Source organism: Manacus vitellinus, unplaced genomic scaffold (assembly GCF_001715985.3).
Source record: "Manacus vitellinus isolate BGI_N305 unplaced genomic scaffold, ASM171598v3 scaffold_17_pilon, whole genome shotgun sequence".
Taxonomy (NCBI): Eukaryota; Metazoa; Chordata; class Aves; order Passeriformes; family Pipridae; genus Manacus; species Manacus vitellinus.
The window spans coordinates 13,294,767-13,315,433 of record NW_021939256.1 but is presented as its reverse complement, the minus strand read 5'-3'; the positions used below and the strand labels follow the sequence as shown (position 1 = coordinate 13,315,433).

At 38.1% G+C, this 20,667-nt stretch overlaps 1 protein-coding gene across 1 annotated transcript in view; it reads right to left on the bottom strand.

Moving 5' to 3' along the window:
• Nucleotides 1-4,260: 4,260 nt before the first annotated feature.
• Nucleotides 4,261-20,667, bottom strand: part of ADCY2 (adenylate cyclase 2) — a 215,090-nt gene continuing 198,683 nt past the window's right edge. Inside the window, exons 20-25 of the mRNA XM_029958905.1 lie at nucleotides 19,132-19,290; nucleotides 14,695-14,841; nucleotides 13,455-13,562; nucleotides 11,265-11,379; nucleotides 6,275-6,399; nucleotides 4,261-5,047 (exon numbers count right to left, since the gene is read on the bottom strand). Of these exons, the coding sequence (XP_029814765.1) occupies nucleotides 4,895-5,047; nucleotides 6,275-6,399; nucleotides 11,265-11,379; nucleotides 13,455-13,562; nucleotides 14,695-14,841; nucleotides 19,132-19,290 (807 nt within the window). The 3' untranslated portion in view covers nucleotides 4,261-4,894. The remainder of the gene's footprint in view (nucleotides 5,048-6,274; nucleotides 6,400-11,264; nucleotides 11,380-13,454; nucleotides 13,563-14,694; nucleotides 14,842-19,131; nucleotides 19,291-20,667) is intronic.

Here is a 20,667-nt window from a genome sequence, read left to right as displayed (position 1 = left end):
TTCAGTCCATCAGAAGCAAGCTGCTCTACCACAGGTCACTCGCAGGGTCACAAGTCCTGTCAGCAAACCTGCTCCAGCATGGGCTTCTCTCTCCTTGGGCTCACTGTTTCTGTCAGGAACCTGCTCTAGCGCAGGCTTCCCACAGAGTCACAGCCTCCTTCGGGCATTCACTTGCTTCAGCATGAGGTTGTCCATGGGCTGCAGGTGTATCTCTGCTCCACCATGGACCTCCATGGTCTGCAGGGTTACAACCTGCCTTACCATGGTCTGCACCACGGGTTGCAGGGGAATCTCTGCTCCAGTGCCTGTCCATGGAGTTGTTTCCTCTCTATGGCTACTGTTGCAGTGGTTTTTTCCTCTTCCTAAATACTTTATCCCAGAGGTGCTACCACCATTGCTGATGGGCTTGGCTTTGGCCAGCCAGCTGGAATTGGCTCATTGTCAGACATGAGGGAAGCTTCTGGCAACTTCTTACAGAGGCCACCTCTGTAGCCCTGTCCCCCCTCCTTGCTACCAAAACCTTGCCACACAACCCAGTAGAGCTGCACAACTCAATATAGCTGACTGATATCTGCTCCAATTCAGATGAATATTCTGTTCAATAACCCTCTTGGTAAGAAGAGTAATACACAGTTTTATACATGAGGTGATGTTACTTTCATAACAATTTCTATTTGTAACACTGTTTTGGAATGCAAACATGAAAAATTCTAGTCCAGGAATGTCAACCTTTCAAAATACTCCACTTGCACTTTTTCTTGTCAAAACTGAGATTTTTATGAAGAGCATCTCAGTGTCTACAAATAGATTTGAAAAATGCTGCATAAAAAAAATTTCAAACAACTCTTGGTAGAATCTTTGTTTTAAACAGGGCATCCTACAACATAAAGGAGTTCATATTGTCACAATTACAAACATGAATAAAATGCCCTTATGTTGCATTTTGACATATCATAAGCTACACTGACCTTAATAATTCCTGCCCCTAAATTTGAAAATGCTTAAAATTAATATGTAGCAAACTTTAGGGTGAACCAGTTACAGATGATTTACATACCACTTTTGACAAATCCATCCAAACCTGAATTACTTCAAAGAACAAAAAATACTCTTTCAATTACATGTTTTATTTAAGGCACATATATTTGACATTTGTTTCCTCCTCAGAGTCACTTCACTATTTTAGACAAGAAATGAAGAATAAAACTAAAAAGCCCTAGGCTTAAAATTGTTTGGGGTTCACCTGTAAAAAGTGTTGAAGGGTAGTATCTATATTAGATGAAGGAGAATCTGCTATCTGAAAATGAAAAATTGAAGTATGTTCATACCTAACCACAACCAAAAGGAAAACTAAATATCAAAGTACAAGATAATCATATCTTTTAACAGTAAATCTTATGCTATTTAAAGCATCTTGACAACATAGCTTATTATTTGTCCAGATATGAAGTTCTGAAAACAAAACAGGACAGACTTGAAACAGCTCTACATTCACATATGCACAGCTGTAGCTTTAGAAACAGACTGAACTACCTGTGTCTCACCAGAAAAAGGGAAGGTCTGTAGATATTTCACAAAATGGAGAAAACATAAAGGAATTTAAAAGAATGAAAAATGCTTTTCACATAACTTAAGTAAGATACTACTGTCTGTCTTTAGAAACAGCAGCTAAATAGCATTATTTTCAGGTAATCCTAAATACTTTCATAGTTAATAAAAATACCTGCAAGTCTAGTCTTTCTTCTTGTCCTTTGGTAGTCCTCCATAAACTGGAGCAAAGCACTGACATCAAAAAAGAATTTCAGCAAGCTTCCCAGGTGTTCCCATTTGAATTTCTTTTTTCCAGACCACAGTGAATCACTCTTACATTGATCTTTTGGCTGCTGCTTCACAGTGTGAAATGCATTTGCATTGTACTTTTGGAACGCACGCTCTGTGGTTCGCTAGCAACCTATGTCACCAACATGGAAGTTGTAGAACTTGATGAACCTTACTGTAATGTGGAATATATGGAATGTTAAATACTATTTGTATGATTATCATAAAGTTTTTCAAGTTACACACTGATACATGAGTAGCATTATATCCAGTTACTGAGGCTGAAATTGCTGCAGGAGGAGGAATAAAGAGGATACAAGAATTGTGGGTGAATCTAGAGCGGAAAAATAAAACATTATAAACAGTAGATGTAAAATGCATTGGAAGACAAGAGGTATGTATTAAATACAAATAGCTTTTCCGCACTAGAAAGATAATAATGATGCTCAGTAACTGAAGGCTAGAGGGAGGATGGTATGCACCTTTCTTTGGGCATCATACTGCCTGTATGATGTATGTGCGTTGCCCACTTTCTTGTTCTTTAGCAGGATTTGGCTGCAAGAATCGAAATGCAATTACAAAATGAGAGAAGAGCACCAGTGAAATATGAGTGCTCTGAACCATGAGCATTTTCAACATGCTCTTGGAGAGCACATATATCTCTTTCTTTATATTTCACTGGACTAGTCAGCTCCCCGCCATTCAGATGTTTTAGCATTTCATAGCTTACAGAAAAAAATGTTGTTTAACTTTCATAAAAATCAAAGAAACAAGTCCATTGAGCTAGGTACAAGGTTTGTTAATGATGTGCAAGAATACAAATGAAAGCAAAATCCTGAATGTACAGGTTATACCTAAAAGCTGCACATATATATGACAGTATAAATAGAATCAACTTTACATAAAGGGTTTTCATCCACAGTAAGAAGTGATTGTGTTGACCTGTGGTAATGCCACAATGATTTTAAAGGTCTGGAGTACATTCAAAGTCTAAGAAGAAGATCAATAACTTTTTTAAGTGTTCCTAAGACAAATTTATAGTAAGTGGTAAGGAGGGATTTAGTAGAAGTCTTAAGCATAGCTAAGTGACAACTCGCTTTAGGCAGCGACTGGGACACTGGTTTTGCTGCCATGTGAGCTATTTGGAAAGTCTTTTATTCCACTGGAAAATATTTATCTTAAAGGGAAGAAATCATAAAGACAACGAAAACATTTTTCATGAGATTTTATTAGACTGAGCACCTATCTTGAGAATTAATGATTAAAAGTCTCCAACTCTGGGAGAAAAATGTGAACATAACTGAAATAACTTATATTTTGATTTTAGACTCATTTAAGGGGACCAAAATTCAGATTTTCTGTTTTACAGCAAATGTAGGAACTTAGAAGCCTATTGTCATTGCAATTTGCCAGTGGGCAGATGGCTGCTGTGAATAAACTGTGCCTCGCTCAGTAAGACTGTGGCCTGATGCCATGTACCTGTGGCCCACAATTTTGAGAACTTCTTCTGAAAGGACACCAATACTATACAAATGTGTACATATATATATATATATACACATATATGTTTCATGAATGAGAAATCTGAATACTTTTTACATTTCAACAAGCCAGAACTAATAGTGCATAAGTTGACTTCCATATTCATATGGTATCAGTCAGAAAAAAACCTTTTAATTATATGCTATTTTGTAAGTAGGACAATTTTATTAATTTTGGTCTTGTTAGGATGCTATGACTATAAGAATATGTTAATTTCAAGTACTAGTTACAACTAAGCAAAAATTAATTGTTACTATGCTTCAAAGAGCATAGATAGTACAATTACCTGCTTTTTCTATCTTTTGCCTGGATCATCTATGAAACTCTGCAAGTGTTATACTTTTTATTTCAGTGGGATTTAAATTAATCTCAAATATCCACAAAATAGCATTTTTTACATCTTTTGCTCATACTCATATACTGAAAAGTAAGATTGTTACTTGAAATATCCCATGAAATCCAGCATTGCGAAAGTTAAGTGAAAGGCATGCAAGGTCAAAAGAGGTTGTCAAAGTGCAAAACAATCAAAACTTTTCTTCCCTTATACAGCTTCTCCTAGTTATTATTTAAGCACTGCAGGCCAGCTGTGAAGTAGGAACTCTGCTACCATTTTCAGTATCTCCCACTTTGCTTGTGTTTATGGATTTGAGGTTAAGTCTTCTGTATCATGCCTGCAAAGTGTCTAGGATGCCACCCATGACTGAGGACAGCAGAGATGATTTAGTTTCTGAAAGGCAATAACAAGTCTAGCAGATATTATTGACCAAGGCTATTGAGACAGCTGGCCATACCCTGCCTCAACATCTAACTGCTGAATAAAAAGCAGCAGCAGCAGCAAAAGACACGCAGGTTTAGAGCGACAGAAGCCATGGAAGGAAGCATAACTAAGAGACAGCAACAGTAAGACAAAGTACATATAAACTTTTAATGAATTAACCTTACAAAAGACAATAGCTTCAAAACATTTGACACGTTTGTACAAAACTATTCCAGCATTGTTAGTTCTCTCTTCAGAAAGAATGCCAGCAAGCCACCCAACGTGTCCCTGGCTATGAGATGCAACTGATCACATCCAAATCATGGACAGAGTAAACTTATTTACAAATACTGTATACTTTAATACCAGATTAGTGGATGCTATTGGGGAGCGACTGTATTTTCCAGAAAACACCATGCATCAGAAAATAGTATGCACCCCTAGCTTTATTGCCTTTTTTCCCCGCATTTGTCACTAACATCTCTCTCAGTCCTTTCAGGATGCATTACCTCCTTTTGATTCCTATTCCTTCTTTTCTTGTCTTGAATAACAGTGCAAGTAGCAGTACAATCTTCCAGTCCTATAGCGTACACCGCAACTGTCCTTGAACATAGGAATATCAAGGTGCAAAATGATGGCTCATGGGACTATTCTGCAGCCATATTAAAATAAGTGCCACATACCAGAAAATAGCACGCATGTTAAGGGCCAAAATGTAGTTAAAACGTGCGTGATACTTTCCTGAAAATATGGTATTGATGACACGTACAAGCATCTTCATGATGCCACGTTCCCTTGTGAAAGGGATCTTGTCATTTCAGTATGTACAAAGTATGTCTTCAATTCTCCTTTTCCTTTTACATTTATTATTCCTCTGCAAGTGCTCATGTATCCCAGTGTTTGCAGGACGTTGTTCGTCTCCTCTGTAACCTGCAACAATACATTAATACAACCAGTGTTGATAACAAAGCAAAGCAAAATCTTCTTCCACAGTGTGAAGAGAACATATGTTCTGCACAATTATAAAGGTTTTGCTATAATGCTTGTAAGCCCTTTAATGGTCTGAGGTGAGGTTTGAGCTCCTGAGGTTTCAAGTAGTCTGTTGCTGGATATCCATTCTAATCACTTACATCAAGTATCAAATGTGATGTAACCACTTCTGTACCTAAGGCTGTAAACACAGAGCTTGTAGATACTCAAATGGCACTAGGGACAACACTCTTCCTCACAGTGCACTTTTCTCAACTTCAGGTGCTTATTTTCACTTCTGCAGACTTAAGCTTCCTTATCTTTTTACAAATACTAAGGCTGTGTAAATGAAGTGATAGTAAGATGTTAGCATCACCTGTCAGAGCTGCTGTTGCCAGTTTCTCACAGAACTGTCAGTGAACCCAACTCTAGGTCATTCTACCACTTTAGGTTGAAGCCCACTAGGACAGAGGTAGTTCAACAGCATCATTTGTTTCAGACTATCTGTGTTTCTTTGTGAAGCAACTGTTTGTAGATATCACTGCTTTAACATTCCATTTTCAATTTTAACTAACAGTTGGTAACGTTACTTTTCCATTACTTAGTTCTGAATAATCTCAGTGATAGATTTGAAGTGCTCTCAATTGCATGCTGAGATCCCAAAGTGCTAGGCAGCATACTAGGCATATACTTAAAATGTGATCTCTGGCTATGGAATCACTAGAAAGTTAGAAAACTGAAGTTCTTTTCTATACAGGCCTATCTATAATCGATACAGATAATAACCTACAAAGATTATTAATCAGCATGGTTCATTACAAGGGAAGTTTCAGGATTGCTTTATGGATTTAACTTGATGTACAGTTATGATAATTCCCTTTACTTAGAGATTACTAACATCAGGATTTTCCTTCAGAGATAAGGTAGTTAGTATTCTAGGAGTTTAAAAATTCACAAAATCTCTCTTAATGTAGGGATGCATTTCCAGGCAACCCATGACTTCCTCCACTGCATGCCTCTTTATGGTCAGACAAAGTTTTGATTCTCCTCCCATTTTCCCTATAATTTTCTTTTAATTCTTTACTTGGCTTCAAAACAAAGATCTATTTAGTGTACAAATGATATGATGTTTTTTAAGAACCAAACTCAAAAGAATAAGATAAATTTTAGCACAAAGTCAAGGCTTACCTGTATTTTATCTAAGACACCAGTGCTGTCCATCCTGCTGGCCACATTTACCGTATTGCCCCATATATCATATTGTGGTTTTTGAGCTCCAATTACTCCAGCTATTACAGGTCCGTGGTTTATACCTGGAAAACATCAGACCTTTACATTAGGAATGAAGAGAAAGGCAACAAAGCTGGTGAAGGGTCTGCAGCACAAGTCCTATGAAGTGCAGCTGAGGGAGCTGAATTTGTTTAGCCTGGAGAAGAGGAGGCTCAGGGGAGACTTTAACACTTTCTACAGAGGTCTTTTCCCAACTTAATTCTGTGCTTCTGTGAAGATCCACCAAACAAGGACACTCATTGCATCTGGCAACATAGCAAGTCAATCAACATAACATTTGGCTGAACAGTGAGTACAGCAGTGAATAGTCTGTTCATTGTGGTTTTATCCACCATTTACAGCAGGAGAATGTTAGTTATAGAAATGCCAAAAGTCAGCTCATCTAATTTTAGTTTTAGTTAGAAAACAGACATATAGGAATTTCTTTTCATTTCTGCTTGTAGTGAAAAGGGCCTCTCCTCTCAACAGTTGATGGCTGAATCAAATTACTTTTGTAGTTATCTTTGCTTCTTAAATGTAGAATAAACTAATACACATGAGCTGAAAGGATTTGAAGCCTTGTTCTGAAGGCTGGATTGAGCATAGAATGGTCCTAAATAACTGCAATATAAAAATATGTATTGAAATAATTTGATTAAGCATAGCATAGAACAATATAGTATAGTACCTCATTAGACTCTGGGTATTTTTTTATCTTGCAGTCAGTCTGTTAGCCTATGTTACATCTGTAAAGGGAGTAACTCTGCTAGCAGGGAAAGAAACCGAGAGGCAAAATCAAAACTAATATTGTTAACCAGCATCAAATGAACCTACCGATGAGCAGGAAAGTCAAGTTAGACCTAGTGAGAAATAAACCCTGAACAACAGAGTAGTTTGGATTTCTAAAATTACCTTGTAACTGACTTCTATTAATTCCTTAACTGAAACCATCACTAGGGATATAGCTATGCAGCAAAATTGAAAGTGTGATTGTAGGACGGAGAGGGATCTCAGCACTGACTCATCCAGTATGTGACACGGCAGCAAGGGCTAGCAACGACACTATAAGCCCACTTGGAAACCCTGGAAAAAGTGACTGTACAAGTAAAATCTAGAAAATTGGGAAAACATGCAAACCCTAAAGGATAACAAATAGAACAAATCCTTGGGAGTAAATGCCCAAAGGGACTTGGGCCTTGCCAACACTCTGCATTAACAACCAAACCACTCTCAGGAATGAGTTCTGGCCACTCAGGTATTCTGGGATGTCCTACTCTATGTCATTCCTCCTACTTTGAGTAGACTTCTACCTGTATCTCTCAGGAATGAGTTCTGGCCACTCAGGTATTCTGGGATGTCCTACTCTATGTCATTCCTCGCATGACAGACATGAATGTTTGTTGGGGCAAGGCTGGAAGAGTAGTACTTTCACTACAGGTGAATGCTCTAACAGAGGGTGACACCAACTGTCTCTTTCTCTCATATCCATGGCTAGGCTCTATCCACATTTGTTACAAGCACGCTGGTGGCTAAAAAGGCCAATACGAGATAGACATGTCCGATTGCAAAAGGCACAGCAGAAAGGCTCCTTAGATGGTATATTCTGCAAGGTATGATTCTTTCTGCGCTGTCTTTTCTCCTCGAGAGTGATCCTGCGTGTGTTCTCAAAGGAAATGGCAGCGTTATAGATGGTGTGTCTCCAGGCCTACCGATTGGAGGCCAGAGTAGACCAGTTATGGTGATCAATATGGCTGAGGCTGAGATGTTGTTTCAGGGAGTCCTTGTATCTTTTCTTCGGGGCTCCTCTCTTGCAGCAGCCGGTGGCAAATTCACCATAAAGCAAGATCTTAGGGAGGCAGTGGTCCTTCATCCTGGAGACGTGCCCTGCCCAGCACAGCTGTGTTCTCAGCAACATGGCCTCGATACTTGTGACTGCTGCTTGTTCTAGAACAGATGTATTGGTCACAAAATCTGACCAGTGGATGTTTAGGATTGTACAGAGGCAGCGTTGATGGAAGCGTTCTAGGAAACACAGGTGGTGGCAGTAGATGACCCATGATTCAGAACCATATAAGAGAGCAGACTTCTCATACCCCTAGCGATATTTAATCATTTAATGAAATAGCAAATACTGTTCCACAGGAATGACAGAGACTATCTGTGTATCCTATAGCCTGGCCTCAGCCAAAATCAGGAACCAAATTAAGTCACTTACAACATGAATGTTCTAACTATGAAGTATATGGAAAACAACATATCATCCTCTCTTCTGAGAAAAGCAGTACCTGTGCAAAACTTGCTGCAAAAGCATATCTAAGCTTGTCTAAAAAATCAAGTGCCTCAGCTAACAGAAGGGGAGGAATGACTGAAATATCATCTAGGTGACGATATTGTCTGACAAGGTCAGAGTGGGCTGTGTACCTCTTAAGGCACACTAGCATTTCAGGCACTCACAGAAAATTATGAAAGCTGAAACCTCTAGTGAGTTGCAACAATTATGGTGTCAGATGCTGGTTGAGAGGCTTTTAAAAATGGCACTTGGAATATAAGTCGATTATGTTGGAGGTAGATGTTCAAATGTTTCTGTGGCTATAATTGGTATGGATATCAGATGCTTTCATCATCAGGTTGTGGTGAGAAGTGGAGAAGAATTGAAGTGAAAATGGGAAGTGAAGTGGTGCTTATGTTGGATTAAGATGGCAAAAATACCAGTTTGGGGCCTGTGTTCCTTTTGCAGAGTTAAACGTTTTTCATTTCATGAAGCAAAGGAGTCTGAGTTCTCTGGAACCTTTAGTAAGCACTTTATCAAGAAAGTATCTTTTTTTTTCCTTAAACAGTTTTCTTCATGCTCCCCAGTTTAAAGAAGTCAGTATTGCTTTAACCAGTTTGCAGATGTAGCACTAACAAACAGCAGCTCTTTACTTGTACTGACACTGCCGATATAAGTATGTTTGCAAGTGTTATGTCATCTTTTATCTGTACAGAAATATGGTATCTCTACACATTTCTTTTAAACCCATCAAATCCTGTAACACTCTGAGAAGAAAGCATACTTCAGATTTGCTTTGTCATTTTTTTGCTCTAGCAAGGAATACCAAACTCCTGGTAAAGGAATGCCCTAAGGAGCACCGATTTCAAGTCAGAAGACAGCAAGTTTTGCCAGTGGGTGGCACTGTGAAATAAACATGAGAGGAACAGCTAAAAGAAAAAGCAAGTGGCATAGAGAGAAAAATACAAGACAGGAGAATAACTGTTGGAAATCAAATACTTTTGACATGTTTACAAGATTTATGGGTTTTCAATATTTGTTTACCATTTTCATTTCACACTTTCCATGTTACATATTGCATTATAAAACTGCTGTGTACTGCTATCAGGAAATAAACATTTTGGAACATATGGTTCTTGATCAGCTCTGAATTCATTTATTTCATCATTCTTTTCATCGCTTACCGCAGCTGTCTATTTCTTTTTAAAAATACCATGAGGCACAAGTAGAAACAATTAGAAACTAAAACATAAGGGATATCCCTTACAACGGTAAATAACCAGTCATCTTTGCTCTTATCCGAATATCAAAGCAGATAAATACTCTCCCTTGTCTAACATTGCAAAGGAAAGGGTACATTTTTGTATGCTTGTTTGAGTTTAGTACATGTAAAATATTTCAGACTTCAGCCTCATTCTCCCATTATAGCTCTTGTGCTCTGAAACCCTTTATACAGTTTTGCAAAGCCCAGACTAGAGTTTTCTTGTGTCTTTTGGTATTGATAAACTTAAAAAATGTATGTAGCTAGCAACCTCTACAATAATTTTTACAGAGTTATCATAAAACCATTCAGAGCCACACAAACACATTTTTTCAACCATTCTTTACTTAGGAATATTGCCTTGAGTCCTGCCTTGAAACACTCCCTGTGACAACAGCAGCTAAAGCTGATGGGCAATACCACATAGGCTGCTTTTAAACAGGACAGTGCTGTTTACTATCATGGCCCTTTTGGTCAGTTCTACTAATACTTTAATGAGCTGGTACTTCACACTGAATTGTCCCCCTCATCCATGATATTCTGTCTTAGTTTAATGACAATATGTTCAGGAGGTGGGACCTCTGATGAGGTAAAACCCTCCTTCTCTTTGTTTATTTCCCTTCCCCCAAATATTGTCAAGTTTTTTGAAGTTAGGAGGAGTCTGAATGAAGGAGGGAAAAGATAAAAATTTTACTAAAAAAAAAGGAGAACAAACAGAGGAAAAGAAAACCAAACAACAGTAGAAAAAATGTCACCTAGCCATCCCCCTCCCCTTTGGTTAAAATGGGAAAAACCTGGAAGAGTATTTCGTTTGAAGAAGAGAAGTCCTAATGCCACCAAGATAGCAGCACGGATCCCAACGGAGACCATGTGATGTGACAGTGATTGAGCTGGAGCAGCACCAGGACTGGGTGATCGTGAGCCACGTGCAGCTCACAAAAGGAAGCTCCCAGGTTTTTTCAATGCGGTCCTGGCAGCTGCTGGTGATGGTGCTTGCACCCCTCAGGGAGCTGATGGTGGCTGCCATGGCAAAAGCCTTGGATGTCACGTGGGAGCTGCAGCAAAAAGCGGCAGTGGCAAGAATTCCTTAAAGCACCCATCAAGAAGCCATGGCAAAAAGCAGTGGGTGTCCTCCCTCAGTACCCACACACAGGAACAAGAGAACAGTTCCTGAAATACCGGGGGAGTTTATCCCCTCCCCTGTGAATTCTCATGGTATTTCACTTCAGGGACACCCTCACCTCCCGGTGCAGCCCTGGCAGGGAGGCAGGGGGTCCCCTACACTTTGAACTATGTGATGGTATGAAAACTTCAGCAAATAATCTTTCTTATTTAACTAAAACTATAATATATTCTCATAAAAATCCTGTGATACTTACCTACTCGTAACTTGAAGTCATTGAAAGAATGCTTGTTTATGACATCCAGTTTTGCCACCAAAGCAAATGCGAACTCTACCATGGTTCCTATGTGCATATACTGTCGTTCAGGTTCCTGAATTTAAAAGACAAACAAATAGAGTAAAATCATTTTCCTGAGCCTTAGTTGCTATGAGAATACAACAAAAATATGCTGAACACTTGAAAGCACTTAAACCTTTAGGGGTGCCTACTGCCAGCAGGAATATGCAGGAAAGTAATGTCAAAAGTGGTACCCTGCCCAGCATCAGTTAGATCAAACAATGGTCAAGAGACTAGGATGCATTTTACTTATACAACCAGGCAGTCCAGAGATGATAGATCCAAACCATGCCTAAGTTAATGTTTCAATTGTCAAATAACTGATTAGCTGCTATCTAATTCCACGGGCAGTCAGTGTTTATGTGTGCCTAGGATTTGTTAATTCATTTTCTCTAGGTGTCCACTTCTATTTATGCCCTTTCATAATAAATAATGCTTATGGACAGCCCCACAGAGACTCCTCCATCTCACTATTGCACAGCTGAGCACCCTTATTAAATGCTTATGATCTGGTGAAATTCACAATTTTAAGAGTTCTTCAACTGATATCATCCGGCAGATAAGCAAGCATCTCTGAGAACATCTAACAGATATGAAAATGAATAAAATACAAAAGGAAGACAGGAAGAGGGTAACCCCACTCTGTCCCCTAACTTACTAGCTCAGAGCTTTTTACCACTTATAAAGGCTGTAGACTTAATTTCTCCTCATACATCAACAAAGTAACCTGATTTCTAAGTACTGTTTTGAGTCCCTTCAGATGGAGGAGAAAACTGATTTTTGGTCTCCTACAGCCCAGAGAAGGACCCTCACTAGCAAATGACTTCATAAGAGATAGACCCACTGATCTCTCTGAGAAATTACCAAATCTTCCTCATTTCTTCAGATAAAGTGACAGAAGAGATGGACGGATGACAACTTCGGAGATGGTTCATAGAGTGGATGCATTAGTCTTGGATGGGACAGTAGTGATGCTTGTTGGAACAGCTGTTTAGATGAATGAAGCTTGTTTCCTTTGGAGTTCACTCCTAACTAAGACAGATGGTTTCCTGTTCAGTTGACACATTCAGACCCCCTCCTCAGGCACTCAATCTTCCTTGGATGCTTGCTTTAAGATGGGGGTGGTTCCCAGCAGTATGTCTACCAGTCAGTCACTACACTAGGTATTGCAGCATCTGTGTGTCTTTGGGAATCTGGACTGAAGGCTGCTGAGTTCTTGTGGATTTCTTTAGAAAATGTCAACTAAATCATCAAAGGAATGCTGAAACATTGATCTCTTGACTAATAGTTTGTGGAAATAACTCAAATGATAAATTTCTTCCTCTGCATACACTAGTTTTAGTAATGACTGAGAGCTCTCTGTCTTCTCATCTCCAGTCTCCAGTTCTGCATTTTCTTCATTCCTTCACCTCCCTATATTAAATGTCAGAACTAATTTAAAATAATTCTCTTTTTTTTTTTTTCTCCTCAGAATCCTTAGGGTCTGTAGTTCATGTGGTAATTGCTTCTGTCTAGAAGGAACATTAGTTTGGCAAGAGTACATTAATCCTTAGCACAGATTGTGTTGATTCGTAATTGCTGTCTCTCTGTTGCTAACCTGTAGTACTCTAAAGATCATGGCAAATGCAAGGTTTTTGCTTAAAAGTTATGAATTGCTTCTCTGAACTTAATTTCTACTGACTGCAGTTCCTAATCCTATCATAATAAGTAAACTAGAAACAAAGGAACACATTCTCAATGCTGAATCTGAGGGCTCTGTAAGCGCATGGTTAGTGAAGCTACTCAGCCCTCCCACTTACAATGGAAAACATTAATTCTTGCAGTTTTTGTACATTCTATAAATCCAGTTCTGATGCAGCATAGGGCAATTAAATCCTGTATTGTATTTAGACTAGAAGGCCTGTTTTAGCAAATACGGAGGTGGCATTTTCAAACTGCAGTGTGAAGAACAATTCACAGAGACTAGTAAAGTATACACTTGTCCAATATAATCTATGTTAATATGAAAAAAACTAGGCCACAGTATTATACATAACATGGATTTTAAATAACAGAATTTTAGCCTTCATTTGAACATGTTTTTTATTAAGCAAGAACATTTTCCTGTACCTGACACTGTTCTTGGTTGGGTGTAGCACTCAGTCCTGTTGCTGCCATGTAAGTACTTCCAATGGTCTTTATCTTTTCAACTCCACTGAACTTTGGCTTTGACAATAACTGTAAAACAAGGATGGTTATTCATAATTCAGATCAGCAGCCTTGTTACTCTAACACCACTCAGAGCATCAATTCTTAGAACAGTTTCAATCTAGACCTCAAATGGCTTCACAAATATATACAGGATGAAGGACTTAAGGATGGATAAAACAATGGTTACAGCCTTCAACGAAAGAGAATTTCTGTTGTCTGAAATATGTTTTTATTATAAAGGCACTAAATTTATAGGAATGAGAATAAATTCCACCTTATTGTACATACACCTCTTAAAAGTCAGCATACTTTGCACTCACGAGACATTAGAACTGAGTCACCATGACAGCCAACAGCTCAGCTTTAAGCAGCTTTCTGAAAGTAAGCATCTCTTCTGTGTCAATGGTATGTTCCATGTCAATGGGACTAAAATCCAAGGATTTTAGTTCATATCCTAGGTTGGTTTGGACTTTGGACACGCAGTTCTTCAAACGGGTGTGCTGTTAAAATGCCCTTTATAGCTGCAGATCTGCAAATCCAGACTCTGTTCTGTCTGAGTCATGACACAATCTTCATACCTTTTACTAGTATCTTCATTACTAATAACTTTCTTAAAGATAAATACCGTTCTCAGTGAGGCCTTTTCACATTCTGTCCAGCTGCCTTTTCACAATCCATCTGTAGTCATACTCTTTACTTGCTTCTAACTTCAAGAAATGGAACATTAAAACCTACACAAGCCTTTGATTTGCTTATGTACCAACTGATCAATGATCTATGTGAGACCAACACAGATCAGGTATAACACAAAGTTGTATTTGACTTTAGAAATTAGTATTTAGAACTTGTAGTTAATACATGGCATGTAACGTGCTTCATGAGCTGCAGTTAAAGGGTAAAATTTTTCTATCAGATATACACATAGGGGACTTATTATAGCAAATCAAAAGCAATTGAGAGTGATGTCAGACCACTATCTGATTTATGCCACATAAATATCTTCTTCCTTTAATATTCCCTGTAAGTATTTACCATGTGACCAGGCACACAAAATTTCTTTTCTGACAGGTCTTCCACTCTCCCCTTCAAGTGTATTTGCTTATTGTTGCATACCCTGAGTTAAGACTGAAATCATAAGTCGACTGTTAGAAGTACATACATCATCAAAGTCAGCAATGATCTCATTCAGAAGCCTGAGACACTCCAAGCCTTCCTTATTTACATCAGATTCTGTGTAAAATTCCTTGAAATCCGGAACAGAGGCAAACATGACACAGACGCAGTCATATGACTGATGATATAGATCCTGTCCAAAAGAAAACAGAATAGAGGGGAAAAAAATTATCATACTCAGCTGTAAATAAGTTTCCTTATTAAAATGTAGTGTCCAGGTTCTGAAAAGGGAGGCACTGAAGTTTTTGGAATGCCTTGAGACTATGGTTGGGTGGTTTTTGGATTTAGTTGCATTTATTCATTTTAAACAGTGTATAAGCCAGCTTTTTCAAAGACTCAACATATACAGCTGAAAACATTTAAATGATTTTTTGCTTCTTGGTTCTTTCATTTTGCAAAACAATATCTAATTTATTATTAGTTGTTTGTGCTACTGTAATAGCTAGAAAACTGAAACAAAATCACAAACCGAAAGCACTACAAATGCATAATGCAACACAATCCTGACTGATAATTCCTAACCTAAAATGACAAGATGCCGAATAGGACAAAATAATTGACATTTCTTTTCCATAACAAGATGTTGAGGCAAAGGGGAAGAAGTCACCTGAACTAAAACTTAGTTATGTCAGATTCTGTGACCACTGAAATGAGAGAGAGCATATCTTCTCCCCAGGAAGATTCTGTTGCTAAAAATCACCACCCTCCCCCCTTCAGTTTCCTCTCCACTGCCCTTAAACATTAGAATATCTCTTCTTTCAGGAAAAATTCATGTCCTAGAAAGGAAGGAAAGGAAGGAAGGTAGGAAGGGTGGAAAAAAATATTAAACTAATACTTAAAAAACACAAAAGTTGCCACAGGAATAAAAGATGCTGCAAACTACTATAATGTAAAATTATCTTCAGGTTATTATTTGATTAAAAAAAGGATTGCAATACTCAGGTGAAAAGATGAATAGGATTAGCTCTGAGATTTCAAGAAGCATTGGATATTATTTCCCTTTTTACCTGGCAAAGCTTGGATTTTGCCATTTCATTGATAGTGTTTCTTTTTGGAAGAATGTGATGTGCCTGTACACAGATGTGTACAGACATAGTGGATCTCTACTGCTAATGTTCAACTGAAAAATAGCAGAAGTAGGGGAAAACTGTTGACTGAAAACTGACTCATCCTAGCACAGGTGTGAGGGAAGTTTCTGGGCAAACATGAAAATAATAGCCAACAGGGAGGAACAGAAGCATCTGGATGAGGTAAATTATTTATTACTAGATTTTGTCTGTATTTTCTAAGGATTCCATAACCAGAGCATCACTGAAGCTCCACCATGACTGTGTGCAGTAGGGATGGCATATACTGTTGCAGTTCACAGCTTGAGCTGTGACTCTCTTGTTGCACCATGAGTTAATTGTTTTAAGGATCCAGACGTCTGAGAGTCTGTGGTAGGAATCCCAAGGGTTGAGCCGGTAAAGAAGCCTTGTCTGATTGTGGGAGCATGGTGTGTGAAGGGAGTCAAGAGGGGCACCCACTGGCTCACTGGAGCTGCCTGCTGTGAAGTGACTTCAGTTCCAGTTCAGGTGGTGCAAGTGTGACTGCCAAAGTGGCTCCTGGATGGTTGGACAGGGAAGTTTCCTTAATAAGGTACAGAGATTACATTCTGTAGTTAACTCAGCTTTCCTTCTATTTCCTTAAGTCACCTTCCCTGTAATGTGATTTCAATTTTGGGTGAAGGAATTCAGCAACAGTATCCCATTCCTTTTCCTTCTTCTCTAATACTGGGGTAATATCCACACTCACTAATGCTCTATAGCATAGTACCAGAACAGAAACAACAACTAATGGCACTGTTTACAACCAGAGGAGTAGTAATTGTGACTGGCACAATAAATGTCAGAAAATTTTAAGAAGATATTCCCAGTTAGTTTATTGTGATCATTCATAATAATAAAGGCTGTGGCAATCGAGTGTCTTAATTTCCCTATGAGTATCTCTCTTGAAACATTACTCTCAAAAACGTTTAATCAGAAAATTAAATGCAATACCATTCCAGGAAGGAATAGCTTTGCTTCTTTTAACAAAAATAAAATCATCCTGTCTTCTGAATTCAATCCTTTTTTTTTCCTTTTCAGTAAAATCTGCAAGTATGTTCCTCTTTCTGTCCCCTCGTCTCCAGTGCCTGAAGATCTTCTTGGGATAGAGAAGGTAAAGTAGTCCAATTCTGCCTCTTGGAAGGGTGTGGTGGTTAGCTTCTCTGCACAGAATTTTTGCTCTAAGTAGGGTACTAGTTCCATCCTGTAGCTAACAAAACAGAATTCCTCTTGCTCAGTAGCAGGTTTGCCAGTTAGCTTACAGCACAAAAGCTCCTGAGTACTTCTCACTAATAGGGAATCTGAATGCTAACAGCATTAAGGAGAATGCTGCACAAGCTAGGCACAGATATATTTAATCCTGCCCTGTTTCCTGCTTTTCATCTTAGATTTTTTCCTATCTTTCTCTCAACTGGAAAGTAACTTGTCTGGTACCCAGTATGCAGACTACAAGCAGAAACCCAGCTCTGGAAGTTCTGGTAAAGCAAACAAACCTTTATTACAGTTTGCTCTGAAGAAACTTTTCTTTTTGCATATCAGCATTAGACAGTGTGCATCCTGTTATAAAAAGACCTTTACCGGTCACCTGAAAGTACAGTCCCTCTGCTCCCAGTTAGCGTTCATCCACTCATTTTTTCCTCTTTCATTTTTCCCCCCTGTTCTTCAGCAGCACACTTTGTTTCCCTTCTCTCCACATAGCTGCATGCATAAAACACTAAGGGAATTAGTATTTTGAAACAGACTATTCATCCATTAGCTTAATTTTAATCTCAGAATCTGTGCTAAACAGAAAAGAACATACATAAAATCACGTTAACATGAATGTTTGCAACTAAGGAAAATGTGGACAAATTTCAATTTACTATCTGTTGACCTACATATCCACAAAAAGAAAACAAAGGCCTGATCTGCCCTAACATCTTTAGCTGTATATACACACACATGCAGAATGTCCATTAAGGCTCAACATAACCTTTCTGACATTGAAACAAATCTGAAGACATGACAGATACTTATATTCCTGAACACTTCCAGGGATTTGAAAGGATCTTCCTTCTTTGAAAACTGTGTTTAAAGAAACAAAACAGGAAACAACTTCAGGTTGGGGAGTTATTTTTGGTGTTTTGTTTTTTTTTTGTTTTTTTTTTAATGGATGCCATTAAAATCATGTCAAATCATTTTTATTTCAGTTGACATGATATATTGGAGAACTCAGCATATTACAATTTATGTTCTTCATTACAATCAATAAAGCTCATTCCAATCTAAGAATCTTGAGGGGTGACAAGACAAATCCAGTTGTCAAGACAAAGGTAAGCAGATGTTGTTGTTCTGCTGGGAAGCTGAGGTGGAATAGCACATAAAAGAGAAAGCAATCTCCTGATGGTTTGCTGTGTTCAGTGCCTTAACAAGAACTGGAGTTGAGTCAACTTGGCTTCCAGTCAAAGTCTGGAAGCATTCAAAAGAATCCCACAGCAATTTTCATTTGATGTGAGCTACCAAATGAGTTTTTGCAGGGAATACTGAAGTATTGATATGAAGTACTGATTAGTACTGCTTAAGGCAAACCACAGTGAAAGGGAAGATGTCCTTTTTGACACAGGAGATCAAAAATGAATCCCCAAAGCTGCCTTTTCCCCTCTCTCATCAGTTTTGAAACAATTATTTGGTATGTGAAAGTAATTCAAACTCTTGCATTTAAGATCTCTAGAGCTGTTATTCTCTCTAAATAGTTTTATATTTTCATTCTTTTCTGCTTTATTAATACTGTAAAGGAATACTAGGAGCAGAACTAATTTCCACCAAAGTAAAGATGGATCTTTTGGGTGACTTTTCTGGTGCTTAGATTAGGTCCATAAGCAGTGAGTAAACAGGTAATTCAGTGTTCAAAACATCTTTGCAAAATTAACACAGACACTGTTTCAGGGAAAAGGTTAATTTTCACTCCAATAAGCAAGCTCTCCAGTCAACAGAAGAAAATTCAGAATCTGGTTGCAACTCCACTCTGATCACAGAGGAAAAAGCATCTGAATGCATATGATTTAAATTCAAATCCATGTTGATTCAAGCATCCAGTTCTTCCTACTCCTCACCCTTTTTTACCCTCCTTCAATAGGCAAAGTGCATTGCCACTTAAGATAATATCACATTTTTTACTTCAAGGTATTAAGGTGCATTCAGTGCTGCAAAGTAAGCCTTTAAGGTAGGCAAGGGGGAATGAAAATGACTGTAAATCTATAGTCTATCGGTATGGACCTACTGTTCAAAACAGCATCAAGGATACACTTCCAGGATACACTGCTTTCTTACTGAACAGAGGATATACAGAGACAGCTGACCTCATTCTTCAGGTTTCTTGCCAAGAAGTGTTCAGCTACGTGGGCTGGAAGCACATTCTCCAGAAGCACCCGATTTAAGTTCTCCATGGTTTCAATCTCCTCCCGCTCTTTTTTGAACTTGTTCTTCCACAGGAAGTCTAACCTACAGTAATATTCATTCTGTTACAAGAGGACACAGAAGTAAAGAAACAATAGGCATCTTGTCCTGCTGGAGTACAGGTTTAAGAGACAAAATAAGCACAGTACAAAACCCCTACAAGGCTATTCTTTGGCCACTCAAGTATAATTCCAGATCCCACAGAAATCAAACCCCAAGCATGCACTATGTGACATGCATTTCATCAAACCCAACAAAAAGGCCCAGGAAAGAAAAAGAAAAGTTGCAAGGTGCCTTAAACAATGGAAGATTTATTTATTTACTATCTGGCTTTAGTAGATTCATTCCAAACACTGTAATTGAAAAAATTTAGTTTTGCAACTTAATATGGTTTTGTTAGTGTAGAATTTCACTTACAATAATGGGCGTTTCAGGAAGACCCTAACTTTTACCAACTTGAAATCATGTCAAGTCATCAGCCTGGTAAAAATAAAACAGCCCTATTCATATAATATATGTTCAGTTTATCAAATAATGATCAGACTACCAAAAATGGCCCAATCAGTTGGACCAACCCAACTGAGTTTTGGTTTTGTTGCTTGTTTTTTCCTTTTTGTTTGTTTGGTTGGTTGATTGCTTTTACACTCCTTTCTATAGTCTTTTATCTTTCTTTTCTTTTTGTCCCAGAGTTTTCATAATAGTTTTTTAGTATCTACAACAATAACAATACCTAGAACTATATCTAAAGGTGTAACATTTTTGGAATATCAGTATGTTTTGAGATCCAATTTCATTAAAAAGATGGTGAAAAATTCATAAAAATACATTTTTGTGGAACTCCATTTTAATGTTGTCAATGTTTTGTCATAAATTCTATGCCATTATATATGCAATAAAGCCTCCTCTGGCCGACCTCATTTGAGCTGATATAAATCAAGAGCTATTTCAATGTAGTCTAATGGTTTAACACTACCATGCAGTCTCGATGAACACTATGTTCTTAACCAGGAGAATATGATTATGATGACAATCTTATTATAGAAAAACCTAAAAATGCTAGTTAGTGTTATTAGCAGTCAGTAAGCATTCACATCAGAAATGAAAGCAGTCCTTCTGACTGGACAGTGGCTGTCATGGCGCATAATGATTCACAGATATTCTTTCTGTTGAGACCACAGCCAAAGATAAGAGTAGAAAGTTCAAATCAGATGATATCAAAATGATTTCACAAGTTTTTAAAAGGTAATGAAAGTAAAAACTGGTGAATCAAAAAATGTATCTGCCAAATACTTGTAGGATGAAAAAACAGTAAGAGGAAAATGATGCCTCCTCTAAATGCATAGAAAGCAACACACTCAGGTTGCCTTTAAATTGGCTGATAAGGGGGTCATAGTTTGAAATTGGCCCCCCTGAGAGGCTGGGGGGGCTCAGAGGTGATT